Genomic DNA, 20102 nt, shown 5'->3' on the forward strand with positions numbered 1-20102 from the left:
AATGCCAACTCTGTCACTGACTAGTTATCTCACCTTGGGCCAGTCACTTAACATCTCTGTACCTCAGGCATCTCATCCACAGAATGGGTATGACAAGAGTAAGTAGACCATATCATTGTGAGTTTTCAATGTCTGTGTGTGTGCCTATGTGTTTACACATATATGTGTGAGTGTCCGGCACAAAGTATTAGCTATCATTATTACCTTTACCACAACAAGGACTGGGGGGAAATCATGACATTTTATGTTTCAGAGGCTCAAGTGCGAGCCATATTACCTCTCCTAATGAGCCCCCTTGGCCTATCTCCGTTAGCCCTGAGCCCATACCCAGGTGTCCCAACGACGGTGTTGGGCCAGGAGGCACCCACCTGCACACTTGGTGCGGCTGATGAGGGGCGGGCCAGGGCGGCCAGTACCGCCGTCACCGGGGCGCGTGAGCAGCACGCTGATCTCATACTCGGTGTCCGGGTCAAGGTGCCACAGCTTGTAGGTCTGCAAGCTGACGGCGTGCACTTCGGCCCACGGACCGCGAGACATGCGGTACTCAATCTCCTTACGCACAATCGGCCCGTCGCCAATGATGGAGTTGGTGTTGAGCTGGATGATGAGGTAGGTGGGCCCCGCGCGCAGCAGCTGCGGGGGCGCGATGGGGGTGGGGGGCTCTGCGAGGGCGTGAGGGAGAGGCGGAGCCAAAAAGATGAGCTGTGAGACCCTGCCCCCAACTCTGCATGGCAGTACATCCAAATCTCCAGTACCCCTCTCCCTCTCCTCCCAGGACCCTGATGAAGCCCCCAGACCCTCAACTAGACCTTCTTGCCTACCCCACCCCCATTAAGGGGCACCCGCTCCAAAGGCTGATCCCACATTCACCCCTAAGCCCTGTCCCTCATTCCCCTCTGAATCCCCAAGTTCTAGCGTTCAGGGGCTGACCGCAGGCGGTTCGGGTCAACCCCAGGTCCCCACAGCCAGACCCCGCCTAGCCAGGGCTCACAGCTTAACAGGATCTCCCCGCCCTCCTGCCTCTCAGTCACACCCCGCCCCTCGATCAGACCTTCTTCCGGCGGAGAAACTGTCCCTTCCGCAGGCCCCGCCCCCGGCCACACCCTGCCGGTCACACCTTTCTGCAGGCCACGCCCCCTCGACCCGGCCCCTCGGAGGAGGCATCCCCAGCACCCACCCCCGGTACGCGAGCATAAGCCAGCTGACCCTTGACGATGAGCTCCGCGAAGTTGGAGACGCCCGCACCTCGCGGGGCCTGGGACACGCAACGATACAGGTCCTGCTCCGAGCGGCTCACGGAGGCCAACAGGAAGGTAGCCAGAAAGCGCCGGTGGCTGATGTGCCGCACGCCGGCGGCGGGCACCAGCACCCCGCTCTGCCGCTGCACAAGGGCAAGGTGGACAGGGTCAGGAGCACCGGAGAGGGAGGGTCGTGATCTCGCTCTGACCTGGACGAGGGGAGCAGTCCCTAGTACTCAGGGGACGCACGGGGTTCCTGGAACTAGCTCCGCCCCGGGAAGGCGCGGGATAAGAAGCTGATTAAGGGAATGCTGTCTCTGCCTCTGATAGAGAGAGGTCTGGGGATCCTGGAGCCACTCTCTGTCCTGGGGGTATAAGAGCCCCCAAGAGGGCAGAGCAGAGCCTAGGTGAGGGCAGGGAGGCGTAAGTACGGGTGCTGGAAAATGCAGAAACGACTCAGCAACCCCCCTCCCAAGGAACCCAAGTGCCAGAAGAAGTCTCCCACACCCCATAAGGTCCCTGCGCCCCTCACCTGCAGGAGAAAGTGCTCGGCCTCGGCGGCTCGGCCTGCTGCCATGCACTGGAAGGAGGCGTTCTGGCCAGCGTTGACCTCCACATCGCCCAGGCGGGAGAAGTGCGGGGCCTTCGCTGCGGGAATAGAGCCTCCGCGTGAGCCGGACCTGTGCCCCCCACAGGCGGGAGCCATGGCCACCACACCCCTCACCCTGCACCCCCCCGTGGGCTGGGACTCACCGCAGGGGTAGCTGAGAAGCAGGACGTCATCTAGGCCCATGTAGCCCCTGCGGTCTGGGGAGATGAGGGCCTCAAACAGCACCTGGGGGAGGCGGGAGGGTCCCTGTCATATCCCTCCAGCCCTACCTGGGGAGGTGCCCACAAGGGACCCCTTTAGCTCTGCTCCAGTCCAGGCTCCTCAACCAGCAGAGGTCAGTCCAACTCACAATGACCTTCCCTACCAAGTCTGCTAGTTGTGGGAGGGGAGAGTCAGCAGCCAGAGCTAACAAGGTCAAGGCCAGAGGTTCCATCCCAGTTCTGGTCGGTTACCTTCAAGCAGGAAAACTTTTCCCAGCCAGGCAGGGTTTCCAGGTCAGCGCTGTTCCAACTCACTCTTGACTCCAGCCACTGACTATGTCCTTTGACAGTGATCTCTGATGCTAAATCTGGACCACAGCAGCAAAGAATAACCCGATGCTGACCACAGACTGACCCCTGACCTTGACCACATATTGACTCCTGATGCTGAACACAGACTAATTTCAACCTTGGTCACTAGCTACTCTGACCTCAGGCTGACACCGCTCTACCCCCACCCCTAAGCACAGGCTGACCACAGACCAAACCCAACCTACCTGATACTCATTGGGCCAGAAGGTGCTGACAGCCAGCTCCGCCTGGTGCCACTGACGGCCATGCGATCCTGTCATGTTCCAGACGGCACTGCCCAGGGGACCCCCATTGACACGCACATAGATGCCCAAGGTCCCCGGGCTGTGCCCATCCCGGCTGTACAGGAAGTAGCTGAACTGCACGCAGTGGGTATCATTCTCGCTCAGGCTCTGGAAGATGACATGAGCCCTCTGGCCTGGAGCATGCTGGGAAGCATTGACCATCAAGTAGGAGCCTAGAAAGAGAAGAGGAAGAGGCATGAGCTAAGGAGGCTTGGAGAGGACCAAGGTCAGGTGAGTAGAGGAGGGGGGCAGAAACAAAGGACTGCAGACATTTGGACTCACTGGGAGTCAAGGGTTCTGAGTTCTGGTCCCCCCTCTGACTCACTAGGTTGAGTCTCTTCACCTCCCTGCATCTGTTCCCCGGAGGAGAGAATTGAAGAAGCAAAAAACACACAAAAGTGACTCTCTCAAAACCCTTTATGGCCCCTCACCACCTACAATCACAGTCCAAGCTCATGCTCACCCATGACTTTCCCCATATGCTGAGCTGCCCTTGGAGGTGGAAACTAACTAGGTCATTCGTCTTGGAGTCAAGAGTCTGGCACATGACAGGCCCTCGAAAGCTCCCTTTTCTGAAGCCCTCCCTCCCTATCCCTCTACAGGCTTCTCTCCTGGCCCTTGGATCATTAATAAAGTGTAGGTCTGTCTCCCCAGCAGCCTGTGATGCCTCCAGGTCTCCACTGGGTCCCCAGCACAGGTCTGAACCCAAACTGAATGCGTGTGTAGAACAGAGACTGAATGAAAGTACTCTAACTTCCCTTCCAGCCCCCACCCTGGGTCTAAATGCCTGGGATACAATTCTTTTGATTTGCAACATGGAGAAAGGCAGAACTCTCCTTCCCCAGATCCAGATCCGGACTGTGCATGGGCAGAGGAGTGGAGGGGGGCTGGCAGGATGAGAGTGGCTGGACTCCTCAGGACCTGGCTGGAGGATTATGGCTTCCCTTTTGTGGGGAGAAGGCCCCAGCAGCTGCCAAGAGGATGCCCACAGCCACCCAGCGCTGCCTCCTCCCGGGGTTGGCTACCAGCCAACACAAGCTCATTCAGATCCCAAACCACGAGCCTCCCTGCTCTGGGAGGGCTCCCCAGGGACTCCACTGGAGGGGATCTCATTCATTTCTGTGAGCCAGAGGCCTGTGAAGGCAGCTCCTGGATCAGTCTTGGTGGGGTAGTAAACAGAACCCCCCAATCCCCATCCCCACCGAGAAAGCGGTACATCCTGACCCCCAACAGTGCCTCCTGTCCCACTCCTCCATCCTCCTCTCTCCTCTCCCTGTGAGCAGCTGCGTGTGTCTCTCCCCCTTTCAGTCTGACACTTTGTTCTTGCCTCTTCATCTGGCTTCCTCTGCCCCTCTCTCTCCTCTCTTTTCCTCATTTCACTCTGCGACCCTCTCCTTCTCTTTCATTCCCTCCCTTCATCCAGGTGGTTCTTCCTTCTCCCTCCATCCCCACCTCCCTTCCCTAGAATATAAGTACCAAGAGAGCAGGGACTGTGGCCCTCTCGCCAACCACTACAGCTCCACGATCCAGCACAAGGCCCACACTAAATACTAAAAATCTCTCTCCCCTAGCTCTGCAGGTGTGAGAGAGAGGCAGAGCCCACACAAGGTCCCTGCCATGGTGGGCACCTTACAGATCAGTCACACAGGTCAGACTTGGATACCCACTAGCACAGAGCTCAAACAAGGAGTTGAGGGCTGTTTGTGCAAAGGCAGAGAGAAGTGCCCCAGGAAGGGCACAAAGGCAAGAGGGGGAGACAGGGGCCTCCAGAAGGCAAGGTGAGTGGTAGGAGATGACCCTAAGGGCTGCCCGTGTCAGGCTGTGCAGGGCCCCTCTGGTGGCTTCAAGTCTTGGCCTCACCACTGAGAACTTTTGCTGACTCTTCCCAAACTCCTGACAGCAGGTGCAATTGCAACCATGCTGTGAGCTGAGTAGCAAAGGGCCTGGCCCACTACTATGACAGGGCAGAGGTTGAGGACATCCTGAAGTTTCTGCTTCTGAGGTTCCCTCAGCAAGCCCATTTGTTCTCATACTATGCTATGTCTTCCAACCTAAGTGAATAAAGTTGATAATTTAGCCTCTATCTGTCTTACCCTTTTCTGGATGCCCCGTTGATTCTGCACCCAGTGAAGGGGTGCTGGTAACTGGACCCCCTCAAATACCTCCCATAATAGCAACTAAACATTAATTGAATGCCTACATGCCACTCCCATGTTATGCACCTTGTAGACATTATCTAATAACCCTATGAAATGGATTACTGGGCTCTCCCCCTTATAGTTAAGATAATGGAAGCTCAGAGAGGTTAAGTGATTTGCCCAAAGTCACACAGCTGATAAGGCCAGGATTTGAAGGCCAGTCTTCATGACTCTGGAACCAGTATACTAGAGGCCATCATCAGAGTAGGACTACAGTCCACATAATTAGACTCCTGACTCCCATCACAGTGCTCACGACGCCGGAAGTGCCTCATCCTGAAACAGGGCAGAGCAAGGTAGAAATTGGGAAGGATCCAGGACTTCCAAGAAGAAGGGGGCCGAGGAAGGAAGGTTTTGCACACACCCAGCCCCCCGGGTTACAGCTCAATCAGCATCTTCAAGTCCTGGGAGTCAAGGATGCAGAGGCTCTCAGGGAGAAGAGAGCCTCCCTGAAGGTGGGGGGCTTAGGAAGACCTGAAGGGAGTAGGGTGGACCCCGAGCTAACCTGTAGCAGAAATAATGGGAAGTGGGTTTTAACTATCCTGGCTATAAGTGCCTTTGATTACTTGAACCCGCACCCATTTTACAGGTAAAACTACCTGATACACACAATTGGACAGTGTCCACAGAGCCCCACATTCATAGTATCAAGTTTGTCATTACAGATGCAAAAGCAGATGAGACCCGGAGAGGTTAAGGAACATGTCCAAGGGCACATAGCAGGGAGCTAGAACCGGAAGGAGAGAAAGAGGAATGGTGGTGGAGAGGAAACTCACCATGGGGCAGATCCGCCGGAGACCGGGTGCCAGGGTGGACGTGCACTTGCTCCCATTGGAAGTCATCGTACTGGGCCTGGCTGTACTCACAGGGCACTGCTGGGTCACTCACTTCCTCGAAGGTGCAGCCGGCTGTGAAGGCAGGGCCTGGTTAGCCCTGGCTAGGGAAGGATGCCTGGCCAGGAAGCCTCCTGGGGCTCCCCTCTAGGCGCCCCCACTGCACCCTCCCACCCAGGCCCACCCCCCTTCCCTCCCTCTCCTGGGCCCCTCTCCACTGCTCCCTCCCTCCAACAAAACTCTCCCTCCTCCAACCCTTTCCCTCTTCTTATTGTCTCCACCAATATCAAGAACTCCCCACACACCCACCCCCCACGACTCGCCAGGACCCCACCTTGCTCAACCACCCACCAAAGACCCTCCCCCAGGAAAACTAGTTAACGTTATCACTACATCATTAGGGCTTCATAACTCAGGATATCAGATCTGGAATTATCCCCATTTTACAGACGAGGAAACTAAGGCCTTAAGGGCACACAGCTCAGGACTGGCAGGCTGTGAGCACACAAAGCTAGCCCTGACGATCTCTCCTTCACAGTAACAATGGCCACCGATCATTCTAAGCCCTCCACGGCGCTAGCTACCAGCTCTTGGCATGGCATCTCATTCAGGCCTCAGGTCCTGAGGCAGAGACCCCTATGATTCCTGCCCCAAAGGTGAGCTTCGGGGAGTCACTTGTCACCCAATCACCCAAGTCAGGTCTCCGCCTGCAGGCCTGGGACAGGAAAGGGCTGCATGTATGACTAGAGAAGCAGTGTCCCGTGATTCGGATCCAGTATTTATAGTGGAAACGAGAAGAGGAAGGGGGAAGAAGGCGGGGTAGAATCAGATGTGAGTCCTCTGCCTGGTAATGAGGTCCATGTTTCTCAGCTCATCGGAGCCCTGAGTCAGGCACCTAGTACACATCAGAACGCCGCTGGGGGGGGAAGAAACTGCAAACTGGTTCCCATGCCCACCCCCGCAAACCGCGGTGCTAGTGGGCCCGTAGTGGGCAGTCCAAGGCCTCAGGGACTTGGGAAAAGGCCTGGCAGTGGTGAGGAAGCAGGGACACGTCAGGCCAGGCCCCATGCGAGGTACCTGCCAGCGACCCAATCTGACAGTCGACGTGACAGAGGCCCCGGGGTATGAAGGGCTCTGTGCACAGTATCCCAGGGTGGGTACGTGAGCAGGCTGTAGCATCAGACAGACTTGGGATTGAATCTTGACTCTGCAATTTGCCAACCCTTGCGACTGTAGGCAAGTCTCCTCCTGTTCCAAGCCTCAGTTTCCATATTTGCACAAGGGGCTGTTGGGGATGCGCCTATCACCAGGCCTAGCGCATGCAAGCTCTCAGGAAATGACCCTTCACGGGTGCCTCTGGAGCCCACCGGAGCCACAGAATGGGACTCGAACCCGCATCAACCGGAAAGCGGAGCCCGTGTTTCCTTCACTAGGAGAAGGAGCGCATCCGAGCTGCTTCCCGGGCTCAAGAAGAGGATGGAAGAGAAATAAAGAAGGAAGAGAAACTGGGGGCTGAGGGCCACATGTCGGGCAGACCCCTGCACCGCAGCAGGGACTCCCCTTTGGGGGGCTCAGCTGTGTCACCTGCTACAGGGACCTCTCTCGGTTGTCACGCAGATCACCTGAAGTAGCAAAGGGGGACACACTCAGCAGAGCGGGGCACGCAGGGGCTCCCGTTCCTCTTCCTGCACCCTCTCAGAGTGTAAAACAATGAGATGTGCGCATGAGGCTAGCACCGAGTGGATGCGATGAAATAACAGAAGCCTCTCTCCAGAGCTGGAGCAGGACCTTGACTGTGCTCTTTGCCTCTTTGTGCGAAAAGCCCAAGTCAGCAGCATGCCCTGTGGCCTGTGGGAGGGAAGTTTTAAACCAGCCCGTGCCGGGAAGGCCTCAACTCTCCCTCCAGAAAATGACCCACAGCACAGCACAGAGGGAGGCCCATGGCCCACAGGGATGGTCAGGGAGGGCTTCCTGAAGGAGGAGACCGCTGACTCCCTTCAGCCTGAGCTGAGTCTGCAGTCTGCTCCAGAGGTTCTTGGCCAAGGCCTCCCTAAGGCAGAGGGACTGCCGGAAAGGGAAGCCCAGGATCCAGAGCCTGGGTGGGGCTCAGGCCCTTCCTATTCCTTTAAAAGGCAGGTTCAAGTATAAGGTAGCTTCCCAAGGATGTCTCATCCATGGCCGTGGGGCAAGCCCAGGAGTGCCAGCTCTTTGGCTTCCCCCTGTCCAACCTCAGCCAGGACACATGAGGTATCAGGACTCCCAGACTGCCCCAGGTCAGCGGCCCCCAGACAGGCTGACCTCAGCCAGAGTGGCCCCCAGCTGACTATCCCCGGCCATGTGGCCCCAACAACATCCAGACCACCTGACTTCGACCAGAATGACCACCCGATTGCCTGACCAGCCACAGGCCAGCTGACCCTGGCCAGAGTGTTCCCCGACCCCTGCCAAATAATGACTCTTACAACTGATCTCAGCCAGCTTAACCTCCCTGGCTGACTTTCTCCCTCCACAGTGTCCCCTTAAGCAGAATGATTCCCCCTCCCTGGTCCATGTCTATCCTCAGCCTTGTGCCACTGGGCCAGGCCCAATTCCAACCATAGCCCTTAGGGGATAATACCTCTGGGTTCAGGCTCGTCGTGAGAGCCCCGTCCCCACATTCTCCCCAGCTCACTCTGGGGTGGGAACCATCAGGCCTCCTAGGTCCTGAGGAAAACCCTATCCCCTCCAGTCTGGATGGCTCATGATCCACAGCCCCAAAACCAAGCCCCAGCTCCTGCTAGAGACCCAGCTCCTGCTGGAGGCCACCAACCTGGGGGGAATGAGATCAGACTTTGGATTCAGAGCAAGAATGGTAGCAGGAAATCCCCCTGGCCTCCATCAACACAGACACAGGCCCCAGACACGCGCACGCACATGCATCAACACCACCCTGAGACGGCTACCACTGCCACCTATGCCCAGGAAACTCCATAGTAATTCGTAAGGTCAGTACTAGTATTATTCCTGTTTTACAGATGGAAAATGAGACATGGAGAGATGAGCCGGCTTGCCCAAGGCCACGCTCTAAGTCCCAGAAGCTGGGATTTAAGTCACCTATCTTTATTCAAGGAGATTAGGTCCAGACAGAATAAGGCCCCGGTATTCTGCTGGCCAATGTGTTAATTCAGTTCCATTCACAGGAAATTCGTCCTCTAGAAAGTACAAGGCAGGTCCCAGGCTGACACTATTAGAGGCACAAGGATGATTAAGATTCTGCCCTGCCCTCAGGGACCTCCCAGTCTGAGTGGGGGTGACGGAATAAGACAAAAGCAGAGAAGGGTCAAGGCCACGAGGGGGGTTCAGGAGAAATACTTTCTGGAGGTGGGTGCATCTGAGTAGGGCCCGGAAGGATGGTTATCATTCTGGCCAGAAGAGATGGGCCGAAGGGTATCTGAGCAGAAGCAAAGGAGGGCAAGGAATAAACACACAGTTAGTCCAGAGCCTAGGGAAGAGCTCAGACTGACCCAAGTAATGGGAGAGAAGGCTGGAGAAAGGAAGGCCAGACCTCGGAGGGAGCGCCTTCTGTGTCCAGGTGAGAAGTCTGGCCTCATTCAGAATTGGGAACCCTGAGCAGGTATTTGAGCAGGCTTCGGGTGAGACAGTGAGACAACCTCTGTGCCAGGAAGAGGGCAGGTGTGTTCTCCAGAGGGCACAGGATCTGGAGGGAGCTCAGTGGGACAAGCCCCCATGCGGTCCAGTCAGATGTCCAGGACTGCTGAGGAAAGAAGCCTCAGGTCCCTATCCAAGATGCCAACGGCACACACACTAGTCACACCCAGAGGAAGTAACACACACACACACACACACACACACACACACACACACACACACACGCCTGCAGCCCCACGCTCCCTTCCCCCAGCCTAGTCCAAGCCTCAGGGACACGGTCTCAGCCAGGCTAGGGCCAGGGAGAAAACCAGACTCCACCACGGGTACCCCATCTCTGCCCCGGCCTCCCACAGAGGGTGAGCTGAATCAAGTCGGGACCCCCACCGGTTCCCCCAACCCCAGCTCAAACTGGCCCAGCTACATTCCTCAGCTAATCTCCCCAATCTGGCAGGCGGTTGCTGAGGCAACCGTCAGCCACAATTTGGGAAGGCAGGAGGATGGCTTATCCACATCCGGCTGGGCTCTGATGGGGCGATGGAAGGGGCAAAGCAACCTCAGCGGGAAGAGTCAGAGTGTGGGAAAGGGGTCTCCCCAGCAGGAAGGTCTCCACAGCTCCACATGCATGTGTTTCCATATGTCAACGTGTGTGTGTGCACGCGCGTGTGCACGGCTGTGAGAGTGACAGCATGGTACAGAATCTTGAGCACCCAGCTGGCAGGAAGGAGACCTGGATCTATTCCCCCGCTGAGCCTCTAACTCCCTGTGTGACCTGCAGCAGGTGACCTGCCCTCTCTGAATTGCTGCTTCCTCACCTATGAAATGAGAATGGGGACCCAGGTGACCTCTAGGGCTACTTTCACGTCTAGGATTCTGGTTCCATTCATGCAAGTATGGACGTGAGCAAGAATAATGTGAGGGCTGGGCGCCTGGGTGGCTCAGATGGTTAAGCATCTGTCTTCGGCTCAGGTCATGATCCCGGGGTCCTGGGATCAAGTCCTGACACCAGGTTCCCTGCTCAGCTGGAGCCTGCTTCTCACTTGCCTTCTGCTCCCCCTGCTTGTGCTCTCTCACTCTCTCTGTCAAATAAATAAGTAAAAAAGAATCTTAAAAAAAGAAGAAGAAGAAGAAGAATGTGAGGGCAGAGAGAGACTATGGGGCAGAGCTTTGTGAGGGTGACCACGGGTCTCTGAGTGTGGGTCCCCCAGGCACTGTGCTGTGAAGTTGAGGGTGTGCAGGCACAGATCTCCATGCAGAGTATTTGGGCACACTCAGTACTAAGCATGTGCCTACAGGGGAGGAGGGTATATGCGGTGGGGGAGCGTGGAGTTGTGCATGTATGTGTGTGTGTGTGTGTGTGTGTGTGTGTGTGTGCACCCCTGTGTGAGCACCAGACTCCTCCCCACCAGACACAGAACAGTGCTCTGTGCCAACTGTGGCTGCCAGCCACCGCCAGTATTTTCTGAAGGACCCTAGGTAAACAGAGTTTGTTTGCAATGAGATCTTTGTTCTCTTTGGTTTGTCAGTAGACCATCCAGTTCCCAAGGGTGGCCCCAGGAGAAACATAACTTCTACTGCCAGACTGCAAGTTTAGGGGCTGGGATCATACTCAATCAGAGGCACAGCCCCAACCCTGGCCCAGGGAAACCAAACACAACGCCAGTGACAGCCCTGGTCTATTTCATCATCTGAAGCTACATCCCTATGCTAAGGTAACCCAGCCCAACCCTGGAACCAACACTGGCCTCACCACTGGACATTCTTGCCCAATCCAGCCCTATCCTGTGTTCTCCACCCCAACTACAGCTCCAATGTCAGGTCCGTCTAACCCCACCCTCTCCTTTCCTAAGGTCAGAGACTGGCCTCCAAACCCCATCCCCAAGCCCTGTGTATAGCAGATGGCCAGCAGTGGCTAGACTCACCGACCCCATGATCCCAACTAGTCTGATGCCAACCAACCCCACCCAGTCTCAGGCACCATGACTTGAACCCAGAGACCTGGCCCAGTGCATTTCGCTGCTTTTCTTGCCCAGATCGATACATCCAGACATCAGCCCAGGTTCCCCGGGCCCAGAATAACCAATGAGTAATTAATTAAGGGCAGAGGTGACCACCTTCTAATCACCCAGGATTCAGCATGGCCGCAGCCAGGAAGATCACGCAGGCAGGACCACGGAGAGAAAAATCTGAGCTAGGACCCCTTCCAGGAGCCAACACAAGGCACGGTGATGCCAACATCCTTCCACCTCAGCTGAGGATAGAAGGAAGCCAACTACAGTAGGGGGACCTTAGGCCAGTCACACTCCCCATCTCCCTGATCACCATGCACCACAAATCCCAAGATTTGTAGTAGGGCCACCATGGTGGTGGTAGAAGAGGAAGGGGCGGGGTGGTGCCTGACACCCCACAGAGGCAAAGGGCTGAATAGGGAGCTGTGCCATCCAGAGGTACATGGGGCAAAGAGTTCACAGACCCCTGCAGTGCAGACACTCTGCGTCATAACAAAACACAATGCAGCCGACCAGAGAGGCAGAAGGCCAGACACAAACCCATGCGGTGGGAAAATCTGCCCTTTATTGCGGTCCATGGAGACAGAGAGATGTGTGGTGCCACGGCGTGGTTTGCGGGGGGCACAGGGCAGCAGCTCTGCCCGTTACAGAGGTGGAACATGGTCATACACCACAGGGGAGCAGAGCACACAGCGTGCATGCACCCCGGTACTCACCCCCGGTGCGGCACGGCGGAACCAGTGCAGAGGGGCCGCCTCCATCGTGGACCCAGGGCTGCACAGAGGCACAGCGCACCAGGACAGCGCATCCAGTGACACACTGGGCTGGCACTTAGTGCTGTGTGATAGCTGCGTGGAGGATGCCAGGGCACAAAGTTCAAGCCCTACCAGCTCTTCTCCCTCTCCAGACACTAACACAGGGCCAGGGACCTCATTGGTGCTCCGTGACCTCTCACTGCAGGCAGGTGTCTGGTGCAGGCATGCGCAACAGTACAGAGACGAAGAGGTGTGGCACGGAAGGACCCACTGGGCGGGGCAGCCTCGTCCAGAATACAAACTCAATACAGTCCCCGGGAATGGAGTACGTGTAGACTCAAGGGCAAGGGTAGAAAGTGGCACAGAACTGCCGTGCGGAACAATGAACTCGAGGCAAGGGCTCTGAAGTCCTAAAATCCAGTGTTGTGCACACAACCCAGCCGTGAGCACGCGCAGTACATGTCAGGGCTCGGGGCGGTAACCCCGTGCCGTGCACAGATAAGCAGATGTAACGCTAAGGATGGTGCAAATGTGCTACCTGCAAAACCCGCCAGTCCTGGAGCCCAAGAAAGCGGCTCTGAGCCACAGCATGAGCACAGACTGAGCAGTGTGCAATGCAGGGCAGAGGGGCGTGCAGGGCAGGCGCTCGCGGCAAAGAGGTTGCTCAACTGCGGCTGTCGACGGGAACCTAGGGGAAAGGGCACAAGCAGACTCCCCAGCGGGAATCCCAGGAGAGGCTGAGGCTCCATAAGAGGCAGCGTGGTGGTGGCCATGGTGCGGTGTCGTGTGAGGGGCTTGGCCGGAGGGCCCCTATCCAGCGCAGTGCAGGAAAGCAGTGGGACTGAAGCATTACATGCAACAAAGGCGTGAGGTGCTGGTGGAGTGCAAAGGTGGGACGCAGAGCAGCTGTGCCCAGAGACTCAGGAAAGGCCGCATAGCCAACACAGTGCAGATCCCCACTGCAATCGTGCAGTGCAGAGAGGCACGTGACTTAGAGAGGCAGTGTGGCCTGAGCCTGCCATCTGTTGGCACTGAACAGTGGCAGAATGCTAGGAGCTAGCCCCAGATCCCTGGAGAGTCCACAAATGCGGGGTGGCGGTGTGGGACAGGAAGACGCGGCAGAGGTGGGAGTGGAGGGCACGGACCCACAGGAGTATCCACATAGCCAATACAACACAGGATCCCAGCACAGTCACGCGGCGCAGGGCTGAATGCGGCATAGTGCCAGGACACCATGGGCCCAGGAACCCCAGAGAGCATCCGCCCACAGTGGGCCAGCGCCGTGATGCAGTGCAGTTAGGCAGAGACACAGCACACTGCCAATGCCACACGGGGAGGTCGCGCGTGCTGTGACGCACTGGACAGCAGGGACGCCCAGACTCCTGGAAAGCCCTGTGCCTCCAGCGATGCCAGTCTGAGCTGGCTAATCCACGGCTTGCCTGCTGAGGCCTCGTCTGCCCTGGGGACTTCCTTCTACCCCGTCCCCTGACCCCAACATCTTCCACCCCAGTGACTCTCCAAGGGCACGGGATGAAGCCATTGCTGGACGGGCGGCCAGAACTGAGCACATGGTCCAGGTATTTCTATCCGAGCAGGGCCCCAGAGTGCTGGCAGGCAGACAATGAATTCTGATTCTGCTGAAAAGGTTTTGGGCAATCAAAGCACCTCCCCTGGCCCCCAGCCCAGGGCAGGGCGGTGCAGGGCAGGACAGGGCAGAGACAGAGAGGGGGACCTTTTGGACTATAGGCCCTAGTACAGGGTGAGCAGGAAGCGGGATGAAGAACAGCGGGGAGGAGGTGAGAGGCGAGCCAGATGCAACCAACCTGGCTGGTCACTGCTGCCCTCCCCACCTCTACCTCCTCCAGGGCCTGGACTTCATCAGAAGCCAAAAACAAACTTTTCTGAGCACGCAGGATGCCCACGCACATACACTCACGGGCTTAATAATTGTTGGTACTTAACGCAGTGCTGACTAGGTAGCAGGCCCCATTCTAACTACATACCTACGTGTATAAAATACATCCTCATGGCAACTGCGTGCAGTGTGTTAAATAATTACCCGATGTCACAGATGAGAACACTAAAGACCCAGGAAGGTCAAGTAACCTGCCCAGGTGTTACAAAGCTAGTAGTGGTGGGGCTGGGGTTAGGACCCAGAGCCCGTGCCCTTAACCACGCTGGAGGTAAAGCACATGTTTACACACAAGCACAACCACAAGGGTGCACACGTCCACACATGCAGACACACATATACACGCATTCTGAGCAGTGTATCCCCCACTCTTTCAGCTGAGACCCATCTCTCCTTGTGGTCCACATAACTTTCTGACACCTCCCAGTTGTCACCTCTTTTTTTTTTTTTCCAAAGAGAGAGAAAGAATGTGCATGCGTGTGGCAGGGGGCGGGTAGGGGGAGGCGCAGGGGGAGCAGAGGGAGAGTGAGAGAGAGACTGGTTTGTTTTTTTTTTTAAGATTTTGTTTATTTGACAGACAGAAATCATAAGTAGGCAGAGAGGCAGGCAGAGAGAGGGGAAAGCAAGCTCCCTGCTGAGCAGAGAGCCCGATGTGGGGCTCGATCCCAGGACCCTGAGATCATGACCTGAGCTGATGGCAGAGGCTTTAACCCACTGAGCCACCCAGGCACCCCAAGAGAGAGAGACTCTTAAGCAGGCTCCATACCCAGTGCGGAGACCCACGCAGGGGTTGATCTCATGACCCTGAGATCCTGACCTGAGCCAAAATCAAGAATCAGATGCTTAACCAACTGAGCCACCCAGGTGCCCCCAGTTGTCACCCCTTATCCCCCAACTGCCCTATGCCCCTCTGTTCTTTCCATCCTCCATCTGTCCCCCGACCCTTGGCTGTTCCCCCAATACCACCTGTCAATCCCCTTGGCCCCAGCTGTCCCCAGCCTCCAGATAGATCTTCATTGCTCGTTACCTTCCATCCCCAGTTGTCCCCTATGCCCCAGCTGTCACTCTGCCCCCAACTGTGATCTTAGTCATCAAATATCCCCAACCTTACCCCTTCCCAATTTCCCCATCCCAATTCTTCCACCCAGCTTCTACACTTCTACACTCTACTCCAAAACCTCAGGGACCCTTCCGAGTCCCTGCTTTCTACAACCTTCTGATCCTCTACTAGGTCCTGGGATCTGCGTCCTGGAAATCTGCCCAAGACTTCCTGAGCCAGCCAGCAACAGCCTCTTCTGCACTGTCCGCGTCAGAAGTCCTCCCCTAGCCATTCTTCAGGCAACGGCCATCCTGCCCGGACCAAGTCCAGGGAGCATACTGGCCCCCATCTGTGACTGCCCTCTGGAGCCCAGCTCCACCCTCCACCTGCTCCAAGCCTTCCCTGTGTACCCCAGGGTTCACATCAATGCAAACACTGAGAGGGCACTAGCCATATACAAAGTCCTGGAAGTGCTGGAGAGTTGACGGCAGAATGCGGACCAAGGAGGACTACTGCAATGGTCCAGGCAAGAAATGATGGGCTAGGAGGAAGGGAACATGGATTCAACAAAGCCTTCTTCAATGGCTACTGACTGATGGTTCTATCAGACCACTTCCACCCCCAGAGGTGTCCAGTCCTCACACCTCCAGGACAGCCCCGTCCACAGGACTTTCTGCCCTGATACAAACATCCGCTCCTGCACCGACCAATGCAATAGCCACTAGCAACACGAGATTCTTGAGGACTTGAGATGTGGCAAATGTGACTGAGGCACTGGTCTGTATTTTCATGAATTCTAACCAATTTACATTTAATAACCACATGTGAGTAAGTGGCCGCCATATTGGAAAGGGCAGGTAGAAAACACTTCCATCATGGTGAGAAGTTCTATTTGCAGGAAGTTCTATTGAGCGTCAGCTCTAGACTGACTATGGAGAAGCAGAAGCATTGGGGGGCCTTCTCCAGAGGCTCCTGGCCTTGGGGTCTGAAGGGAGATCGGAGTGGCAATCCCCCAGGGAAGGGGGTATCAGAAGCTGAGTGGCAGAGGCCCTGCTACAAAGCTATACACAGTCACCAGGACACTCCCTACCCAACACATGCACACCCCATTCCTGGAGACAGAAACTCCAACCACAGCGCACCCCACACCCAGACTCACGAACACCTGGATAGTCTAATGCATGGGCTCCCTGTTGCCGGACACAGATACCCCCACAGTCCAATATCCAGAACCCCACACCTAGACATCCAAGTACTCAGACAGCCCCACATGTGGACACTACACAGAGACACCCCCGTACTTGAGCACCCATGAACCTGAGGACTGACGGACACCCGGGTATGCCCACCTTAAGATCCAGAGACACTGGGCCATCCTCCCACAGCTTGGTCCTGGGACACCCACATCTGGATACTGAGATGCCACCCACCCAAAGAGGTATGCACCCAAACTCCGGGAATTTGACACTTAGATACCAAGACACCCTAGCAGCAGGCTCCCCAGGGATCCAAACAGCTGGTCACCTCCCTATTCCAAACTCAGATCCTGCCACAGGGTAACCAGATGGCCAGACACCTTGACAAGCCATACATATGTCCTGTGTGCCAGGATGCAATCATACAATCACACACATACGCACCCCTCATCTCATTCTGACTGCCCTGGATTACACCTGCACACCCCTCAGCCAGACTCTCATAACCCCACCTGCAGGGGTCACTACAGGGAGCAGCCCCCCTCCCCTCCCTGGAGCTCACAAGCTTTGGCACAAAGGCTGCGACCCCACATGCTTACTCTAGGATCTGGGACAGAGAATTGAGGGAGTCTCCCCTTCCTGATGCAGGGCCTGCCCTCCCTCCTCCCAGGACGCTCAGCTCCAACTGACGGTTGGGATTCCATGCTTCGCACCACCTGCCGAGGCCTCCAGCACAAAGGCTGAGCCTGGGGGCAGGACGGCCTGCCAGCTGCTGGGGGGCGGGGTTGGAGACAGAATTGGAAGCTGGAGAGTGGGGGGAATGACAGGCAGGAGACCGATCTCTTCAGTCTCTTCCAGGGACTCAACCTCCCCAACTCACAGCACCCAGATGACTCTGTACGTGGCCTTTCCACACACAACACCATCCCACCGCAGAATTTTCCAGATTCCTGGAGGGAAAACCGAATTCTTTAATCTCTACTTTCAGTGGAGTCAGTGCGCCCCCATCTGGCTTCTCCGGCTCAGAACTTGACCCACTGGACCTCATTCATTCTTTCTTGCCACATTTATTCAGTGCTGGTTGGCTAGGACTTAAACCAGACATTAAGGACTCAGAAGTGACCTAAATACCCAGTCTCTGTCCTCACAGAGTTCATGGTCTGCAAGGGAGAAAGGACAAATAAACTGTAATTGCAATAATTACAATGCTGTGAAAAAATCTAATCAACCCCCACTCTCCCTTCCTGAGCTAGAACAGGGAGTAACCAAGGAAGGCTCCAGGGAGGAGGAGATGCCTGCGCTGAGACCTGAAGGACGAACAGAAGTTCACCAGGAGAAGAGGTGGAATTAGAAAGCTCTGGGGGAAAGCACAGCTTGGAGGACAGAAGGGAGCTGCGGGAGGAAGGAGGGGCACAAGGCACCCCTAGCAACTCTAGCTAACCCAGCCCTGCATGAAAAAACCACCCCACAAGTCTAGCTTAGCAGATGACGGCAGGGAAGGATGACAGCATGCCTCAAAGCAAGCAGTTGTCCACCCTGAATTTTCTCTGAGACTTGAGCTGGGCAGGAGGCCGCCAAGGAGCTCAGCACCCCCCACCCTGGCCACTCTCACCACCTCCTGCTGAGTCTCCGCCCCCCCCCCCCGCCCCAGGGAGAATACCTTCCATCCGTTACCTTCCATCCAGCTGCTCAGACAAGCCTTTATTGCCCAACCTGAAACCACTAGGCAGCCTCTCCCTCATTCCTGTTGTCCACAACCCCAGGAACCAAAAGGACAAAATGAGCTAGAACACAGAGGAATAAATTATTGCAGATTTGCATGCCTGCAAGACATCACACACCTACTTTTGGTGGGCAGGGGATACAGGAGGCATTCAGGGAGCTGGGCTGATCTTACACAGGTTGGGGGCAAAGATAGATTGTACCCCTTCTACAAAGTGTTTATAAACGAAGCCCCAAAGCTACAAGGGTGCCAGGAACTTTAAAGTAAAGTGATTTGCCCAAGGTCACAAGGACAGCAAGTGGCAGAGGTAGAATTTGAACCCAGGCCCCCCTGGCTTCAAATCACAGTTTCTGGGGCTCTGTAACAGTCCTCAAAGCCATCTTTTGTTCCCTGGCACTCACAGATAGAGCCTTACTTTATAATCTACCAAGTACTATGCACCATTATTATGATACCCATAAGACATATGAGGAAACCAAGACTCCAGAAATGGAAGTAACTTGCTCAGGGTCTCACTCCCATCGGAAACCTCAGTGCTTGACAGTCTCCCCCCTGCTGGCAAGAGGTGGAGCACAGGAGGGTTCTTGGAAGGGGGAAGGCGTGGAGGGGGGGGGCATAGTAATCTTCCGGTTTGATCTCAGGGTGGGGGAGGAGCAAAGTTGCTGGGGAGGGGTTGGAGGGGGAGAGGAAGCCAGGCCCCAGCTCCCAGCCAACGGCAGGAGCAACTGCGGGAGCAAGAGGAGGTCTGCCTGAGAGGCCCGAAGGGACGGCGGGGCGGCGAACTCGACTCCGGGGAGGCCAGTTCTCCGAGGCCAGCAGCCAAGAGGAGTCTCTCCGGGGCCAAGGTGGCCCAGCACGTGCTTTGGCTCTGATCTCTGCTTGGGGCGTCTCCCCGTTACTCCGCGCCCTGGGTACCAAGCTGGAGACACCCAAACGGTGGAGATGGAGAGGATGAGGCCACGGGAGGGGACCGGGCCACCCCTGCCCCAGGGGACCGGTAGAGTACAACTCCGCTGGAGGGGGCCACAGTCCGGGATCCCAGGCCCCAGGGAAGGAAGGGCGGGGCGGGGGGGAGTCAGACACACGCACACAGCGACACACGCACACAGCCGACACACGGTCCACAGCACACACGGACACACAGACACAAGCTCCGGATACGCACATTCAGATCCACGAACACAAACACACACACACACACACACACCGCGCGATCGCACAGCATACAGAAACACGGAGACACACGTACACACTCACACACACCGCGGTCCGGGCCGCCCGAGAGGCCGCACAAAGTTGCGGAGTCGGCCAAGGGAGTGTCCCGGGAGACCCCGGTGTCCGCGGCGCCTCCTGCCCGCCACGGGAGGGGGCGCCGTCCCGCGCCCCAAGGCCAGGCCCTGCCCGCGCTGGGACGTCGCAGCCCCGCCCGGCCACAGCGCCCGCCGCGCCCCCCCCCCACCGCCCGCCGGGTGCAGCCACAGCCGAGCCCCGCAGCAGCGCCCGCCCGCCGGCCCCCGGCGCCCGCCTCCCGCGCCCGGCCCTCCCCGCCAACGGCCCGGACGCCCCGCGGCCCCAGCGCCGCCTCCGAGCTGCCGGCCGCCAGCGCCGCGCAGAACTTGCGAAACAACAAACAGCCCGACATGTCGGAGTCTGCGGCTCCGGGGCCCCCTTCCTCCCTCCCGACCCTCAGGCCCGGCCCGACCCGGGAGGGGAGGGGGCGCCGCCGCGACAACTTGTTCCAGGCCCGCGCGCCACATACGAAAACACGCGGGGCGCGCACACACACACACACACATCCAGACACCGCCCCCTCGGGCGGCCCCGGGCCCCGGGCACACACTCGGCCACCGCCCAGGCGCGCACCACACTCGCAACATTCCTGGACACGCAGCCAGCACGCACGGACACACTCACACACTCACATCCGCTCCAGACACGCTCCTACACACGCATTCCCGGCACACTTGGCATTCGCTCGGACCCACGCAACCCCCGGCGGCGCACACCACCAACCCCAGACACTCCCACACGTACACATCGCGCACACAGTGCACGGACACACACGTTCCGGACCCGTTCCCACGCCTT

General features: G+C 57.1%; 1 protein-coding gene across 1 annotated transcript in view; it reads right to left on the minus strand.

The window, feature by feature from the left end:
- The window catches only part of PTPRU (protein tyrosine phosphatase receptor type U), a gene marked incomplete at its 5' end in the record, with an annotated part of 76372 nt that extends 56716 nt beyond the window's left edge, over nucleotides 1–19656 (minus strand). Inside the window, 7 exons of the mRNA XM_080801724.1 lie at nucleotides 369–662; nucleotides 1207–1381; nucleotides 1771–1886; nucleotides 1992–2073; nucleotides 2606–2877; nucleotides 5679–5810; nucleotides 19272–19656. Of these exons, the coding sequence (XP_080657850.1) occupies nucleotides 369–662; nucleotides 1207–1381; nucleotides 1771–1886; nucleotides 1992–2073; nucleotides 2606–2877; nucleotides 5679–5810; nucleotides 19272–19656 (1456 nt within the window). The remainder of the gene's footprint in view (nucleotides 1–368; nucleotides 663–1206; nucleotides 1382–1770; nucleotides 1887–1991; nucleotides 2074–2605; nucleotides 2878–5678; nucleotides 5811–19271) is intronic.
- Nucleotides 19657–20102: the final 446 nt, after the last annotated feature.

Source organism: Martes martes (genome assembly GCF_963455335.1).
Source record: "Martes martes genome assembly, chromosome: 4".
In the NCBI taxonomy this organism is placed as follows: domain Eukaryota; kingdom Metazoa; phylum Chordata; class Mammalia; order Carnivora; family Mustelidae; genus Martes; species Martes martes.